Below are 6834 nucleotides of genomic sequence, written 5' to 3'. Positions count from 1 at the left end.
AAACCGATCAATTTTTAGTTAAATTTCAGTTAAGTTTAAACACAAATGACCAGTAAGGCAAGCTTTACCTTTTGCCAGGTCATGGTTTGTAGGATTGATTCAACTAACCCTAATCAGTATTTTAATAACACAACACAAACAACACAAAGTAATTTTTTTTTAATGGTGTAGTACTAAGCCATTCTGAATTAAAATAAAATTTATGAAAGAATGTGGACACAAATAAGGAGTTGACAACAAATTTTAAATTTTTTTTGACAATTTTAATTAGGTATTTAAACTTTGAAATGTTTTTATGTAGGCCTAGCATGAAACTAACAGTTCTAATTAATTATTTAGAAGCCAGCCTGTCTCGGCAGAAACACAGGAAACCAGCGTAGGCCTAGGCCCTAATTAGTTGCCTATAAAAACACAACACAACTTTACAAATAATGTCCGATATTTACATTTATCTTGGCGTATTTTATAATTACGCTTGTAGGTCCGCTTCTTTGAATCCAACGTAGGCCCCATTATCACTTGGATATTCCTGCCGAATTCGGCCAACTACACACGCTGGGATGACTCTCCGTATGGCTTTACCAAGGCGATCATGCACCCAGTACGTGAATTGCCTGTAGGCTTTTAGGCGAAAAGTTTCGTTTGGAATTGGATCGACAAGTTGATTTCTTCGAACATCATGTCGGGCAACAAGTGCAGTCCTTATAACTCCAGGATGTAAACAAACAAATTCGAATTCAAAATGTTCAACAATGCATTTTAGTTCATCCTCTAGGCCTAAATTCATCTTCCTCACAACATTACCGATTTCATGGCAACACAGGCATTCCACAGCAGTTGGCATCAAGCCGCATCTTTGGCATTCGCACCACTCCTTGTTGTATTTTCTCCATTCTTCTTCTTGCTCTTCACGAATTTGTACATTATCTATTACATCATCATCTACTTCGAAATCATCTCTCCTTACCGGCTCTAGCTGATACGGTTGTAGGCCATATTCCATGTTTGTTTTGTATCAGAAAGTACTTTGATGTGACTTGAGTTTGACAGCCAAAATACACCAACTACACACACTCGCCGCAGGGCATCGCTGGACATCTGAAACTGTCACACCAGTGACGTCACAGCCTCGCTTTCAAGTCAAACATGGCGAAAACCAAATACCCTGCTTTTATTACGAAATTTCATACTTTGACATCGTTTTAAATAAAAACTATATTAATTTTGGCAGAAATTTCGATGCATATCCTGTTAAATATATTATATCTGCATGAATATGCAGGTAGCTGTGCTTAATTCAGTCTTTCTTTAATTTATGCTATAAAACACGAGTTTTCTTGAAGTTGTAATAATTATTTTACTAGAAATTAATTGAAGAAAGGCATATATCATCTGTGCATGCATGAACTTTGTATCACGCGATGTTTCTCCAATTCTGTTTTTGTTTATAAAACGTGGTGCGTGATGGTACATGCTTCGCACAGTGGGCTGTGAGTAGTAATGACTTACCGTAGGCCTAGAATTACCAGTATTTTTAGCCTAATACCGACTGTAATAGAATGATTGTTTAAAATAGATAAATATACTCAATAAGTATTTTATTTTATTAGACTTTAACTTAAACTAAATTGATGTTTAAAATTTTACGTAGCACGACCATCGTGCAAGAATACGTTGTTTCATTGCGGTAGCCAGAAGTTTACACGCATTTCCAATTGTTTGTTGTTTAATAATTGGCCGAAAAAGATGAAATTTTTTTTTATGTGACCATTTGTAAATAATGTCAATTTTTCAAAATAATTAAAAACCTAACATAGGAACGGTTTGGAGCTTCAAAATAGATGCGGCTTATACATAGGCAACACAAAAATGGGGGGGGGGCGGCTTATTATACACCGGAATATACGGTAAGCCTTACATTGGCACATACCTGGATGGTATTTTCAAATACGATTGCCATCGTAAATTTGAATAATGGAATTATGCATAAAAATACGACCCCTAAATACTATACCTTGTTAAGGTACACACACCCATACTATTGTTTTGTTAAGGTTCACACACCCATAATACAGTTTTGTTAAGTCTCATACACCAAATATTTGTAATTATTACCTAGAAATATGATGATTATTATTTTTAAATCTACAGACCAGACAAAAACAAATGATCAGAAAGACAAAACTAATTTTAACTGAAGGTAAGGTCTTTACTATTTCATTTAGCTTAATTTTAAAATATTTGTAATTATTAACTAAAATTATAAATGCTTACATGATAAAACAAACCTAACATGGAATGGACAAGATCTTACAATAAGAAACGTGGAAGTGCTGTTGTCAAGGTGGGTAAACCTTGCAGAGATTATAGAAGACTCGATAACAGAAATCTATTAATAAAATTTAAGTTTTCCACAAAAAGAAATTATTTAAAAAAATGTTAAAATTGCCTTAAACCTATATAATAATTTATTACAGAAAGATAGAAGAAATTATTTAAAAAATTTTTAAATTACATTGTCTATGTTGTGAAAAAGAAAACATATCTCATCCTCGATCTTTTTCGGGGAGTAATATTGCAGGACGTCCGTCCACCTCGTTGCATGCTGATCCATCCACTCGCACATTGCGTTTCCTCGGTTGAGCACAAGTTTCAGTAGAGATTATGTCCGATTCAGCACCATGAACGTTTCTGGGTTTCATTCCGAAAGTCCAGACGAATATCTTTTGCAAGGCGTACGACCTCTTCGGTAGTCCCCAGTTCCAAAAAGCCAACAGGGAATCGCAACACAGCAGGTCGAAAGGTAGAGAACGTCCGAGACGGTCGAATTCCGTTCGAAGCAGCTTGAAGTCGAATTCATATCCGTTGTGAGCTCTCTCTCCCGAGAAAGGCGCATATCGACTAGCAAACTTGGACGTCGAAAGGTCGCTTGCCGTTATCCAGCATAAGAGGATTGTGGAGACCTGTCATCGGTACCGATCGAGCGAATGCACTGACAGTCGAAAACCATGTGTCTGTATCATAAGAGCGAATGCTATAATAGTCAGTGTATGTGTTAACCGACGATTGCCCCAACAGATACAGGAATCTCTATGCTCAAGGTGATAGCGATACAAAGCAGCAGCGAAGATGGCAACATTTGGTATTGCAAAAAAAACCACATGCAGTTTTACTGTGAGTTGGAAGAATATGTCCTCAAATATAGCCTGCCACTTTTAGTGGTGTTGAATGATACGAATGCAAACACCTTCTGTCTGTCACAGGTAGCAAGCCATATGTAAGTGATTTGTGTGTGTGTGTTTTATTAAGTCAACTGTGTACCCAGATTTATGGTGGAGGAACATCCATGCCCATGTCAGATCAACATGGGGTGGTTTATGGTGTTACAGGGTTCTTGCCATTAACATTTTCAACTCCATCATCTTTTGTAGCTGTAATAAGTGGTGCTATCTCCCAATGTTCTGTATCAGCTATTATTTACCCTTTTTTACTAACTTTGTGTGACAAACTTGTAACAAAGACAACACTAGTGTCAAAAGTTGAAATCGAGCTGAAAAAGATACGGTACAGGTACATCTAATTTAGCACCATGCACACATGAAGAAGCAAATACTCGCATTATGGTACATGTAGCTGACTGTTGACACCAATGTAGTGGTGGTGGTGTGCTGGCAGTATCTGTAATCAACAAACTAGATATTTTGGAGCTGTGGATCGCCTTTGGTACAGGGAAAACATTTAAGTACACAGGGGCACACACAAATGCATCAAATCTTGGGCAGTACAAGGCAACATCTCTTCCACTATTTCATAGCTTGACTGGGTGTGACAGTTTCATCGTTTACAGAAAGGGGAAAGAAAACATGCTGGGATGTGTGGAATATGTAGTGTATGAGCTACTTTAAGCTCATAGCAGCCTTCAACTGGTAAGTCTGTCGTCGAAGAAACTGGTTATGATTATTTGGTTTTTAAAACTTGATATTTGGACAATTCCACGCCAACTGTGACATGAATGCCAAAATATCAAATTGATTATATGTTTTTTTCTCATCTATGGTTGGTTAGGGGTATACCTATATTTAAGAAATCTGAAAAGATTTTACCTTAGAATGTTCGTTATACTAATTAAATTGTTAATAATGGATGTCATAAAAAATCCTTCATTTATTTCTTTAAAAGTGCCATGGAATTGTTATTTGGGATATTGGATATAAGAAAGCAAGCATCAGATGAATGGAAAAAAAAAATTATATCTTAATGGCGAAGCCCAGTAAGCGTAATTAAATTCCCGTTCCATTTTTCCATTGAACCATAACAATTTATGCATTTTTTTTAGCTACAATGAAAAATATTTGACTGACTTTCATCATTCCACATATTTACTGCAAACTTACCATGAGTTAACTTATAAAGTAAAATTTTTTTAATTATAATTAGAAATAGGCTAACGAGCGTTACGGATGTTACAAAAATCGTTATGGATGTTACGTTCCAGAGATTTATTTTTAATTTCCACCTACTTAAGATATCACAACTCCTTACAAATGGTTATGTCGAATGCTGTTACACATGGTAACAAATCCTTGAGGTTAGTTCTCACATGTGTATACTGATGAGCACATTTTGAGCTGACAATATTTGGACAGGCCTGTAGAGTAAAATTTTATAACTTTTCTTCTGATCAGGTGAGTTTATTGTAGATGAATAATTTGTTTTATAACACACCTAAATAGATTGGTTTGGCCTAGGCCTAGCTACTGTAGCCTAGGCCCAGGCCTGGCTTGGCTTAGGGGGCAGAAATCCATTAGTGCAATACAGAAAATTTCAACGGTGAGCAATGAAATGGGCATAATAACTAATGTCATGTGGTACGAAATCAACCAATCAAAAGACTGGGATCTACTTAGGTGTGATATAAGGACTATATTGTAGAGTTGATTATTGTACAGTAGAATATAAATTTATTGTGGTTATAATCTGTAAACTACATTGTAACATTCCTATTAATGCATCAGTACAAACAATTTAGGGTGACCATAATTTTTTTAACTATAATGCTTTATTCATTTAATTATCATTTGTTAAGAAAAATAAATTGAAACTTGAAATTTCAGTAATTGTAACAAAATTCAATCCAAATTATTTTTTTCAATATGGTAAAGAGCGAGTCAGGGAGTATCGTAAGAGACTTAGAAACAATCCTGAAAAGCTTGAGGAACAAAAAAAGAAAGATGCCCTATGGAAAAAGAATACAAAAGAATTAACACTCTTGGAAAAGCTGTGTGCAGAGATAAACGAGCACTACCCAGCAGCCCACGGAGAAGATCCAGAGTTCTCTCCTACTTGTTTCGACATGAGAATGTTGAAGTGGTCCAACCAAAGCTCAACAAATTTCCCACCAATGAAATAACGCCATGAATCATAGAGACCATCAAAGAGTTTTATCAACGAGATGATATATCACGGCAAGCGCCAGGAGTCAATGATCACATCATTCACGGGCAGGATGGCATAAAAACTACCATACAGAAGAGGTACATGGCTAAGACAGTGGCAGAAGCCTACCAGATGTATAAGGATGAAAACCCTGACAAAGTGGTTGGAAAATCTAAGTTTGCCAATGAAAGAAAAAACCATGTTATGAGGCAAAGTGTGTGCTTATGCCGATACCATGAGAATGTCAATCTCCAAGCACTTCATCAACAAATTCCTAAGCTGTTCCCATTGTAGCCAAATTGAGGCTATTCTTTCCCTGTCCTCATAGCATCCCCATTTAACGTTAATTACTTGGATGTAGAGACAAAAAGAAAGTTGTTAATAGATGTTGTTCCCTTGCATTTTCATACATATAACGTCCGTAACACTAATATGTAACGTCCGTAACTAATTAATTAGCCTAATTAGACAATACAAAGTGTTATACATTTCAGCTCATGTTTTAAATGTCCCCGAAATATTTCATCACCTTTTTCTCAGTTTCTTATTGAACCAATTCCATTCCACAGTACAAATGCATACGACATGGTATACACAGATCCCGTACAAGAAGGATAATTAGACGATCGCTTTCCCAGACGCTGTCTCTTATACACATCTAGATGTGTATAAGAGACATCCATTCCACAGTACAAATGCATACGATTTCATGGTATACACAGATCCCGTACAAGAAGAAGGAGATTCAAGATTTGAGAGCGAGTGTCAAAGAGGAATACAAGAAGTAGAAGGGATGGTTTTTTTGTGTTTATAGAAACACAGAACACTCTAGCTCAGCAATGTTTATAATGTTCTTCGATAAACTTAAAGAACTTCCTGATACTTTTAAAGACAAAGTGACAGATATAAATAACGATAATGATGTTAAAAATGTTGATCCAGAAAATTTATTGGAACCTATGACATTTATAGATTTTTTAAATACTAGACAAAGAGATTGGAACGACAATTCTCATTTCTATAAATGGTTTACGAAATACATGATATTATATTTAACTATTTTGATGATAAGTGATGCATTAGAAGACGATGATTGGGATGAAGAATATGTAAATTTATTATACGCATCTTTAAATGAATTTTCATTAGCATCATATGACATTCTATGTAAGGCGCGATCTACAAATTATCCCCAACGACAGAAACGGGTTAAACACGTTTACTATTGTTATATGACAAGCTCCCAAACGCGTCTGTGAAATGCCGTTTGGAAGCTTGTCGTTCGAGCCGTTTATTCCGTTTGGAAGTTAACTCCTCCCCTTTTCATATGGCTGACTGCTCGTGAATGGCAAAATGTTAAACGCGTTCAGCGAAATTTGGAATTTGATCGTGATTTAA

At 35.9% G+C, this 6834-nt stretch overlaps 1 protein-coding gene across 1 annotated transcript; it reads right to left on the bottom strand.

Moving 5' to 3' along the window:
• Nucleotides 1-469: 469 nt before the first annotated feature.
• LOC117114488 (P2X purinoceptor 7-like) lies at nt 470-1304 on the bottom strand. Its single transcript, XM_033258156.1, has one exon. The coding sequence runs from the start codon at nt 1001-1003 to the stop codon at nt 470-472; it is 534 nt and encodes a 177-aa protein (XP_033114047.1). The 5' UTR covers nt 1004-1304.
• Between the last annotated feature and the right edge of the window lie 5530 nt (nt 1305-6834).

The sequence above is a fragment of the Anneissia japonica genome, unplaced genomic scaffold (genome assembly GCF_011630105.1).
Source record: "Anneissia japonica isolate Jap-2015-1 unplaced genomic scaffold, ASM1163010v1 scaffold1374_len1023071_cov147, whole genome shotgun sequence".
Taxonomy (NCBI): Eukaryota; Metazoa; Echinodermata; class Crinoidea; order Comatulida; family Comatulidae; genus Anneissia; species Anneissia japonica.
This window is presented reverse-complemented; position numbering and strand designations above follow the sequence as displayed.

Coding starts and splice junctions, on each gene's coding strand:
- LOC117114488 (XM_033258156.1), bottom strand. CDS start 1,003: ATGGAATATGGCCTACAACCGTATCAGCTAGAGCCGGTAAGGAGAGAT.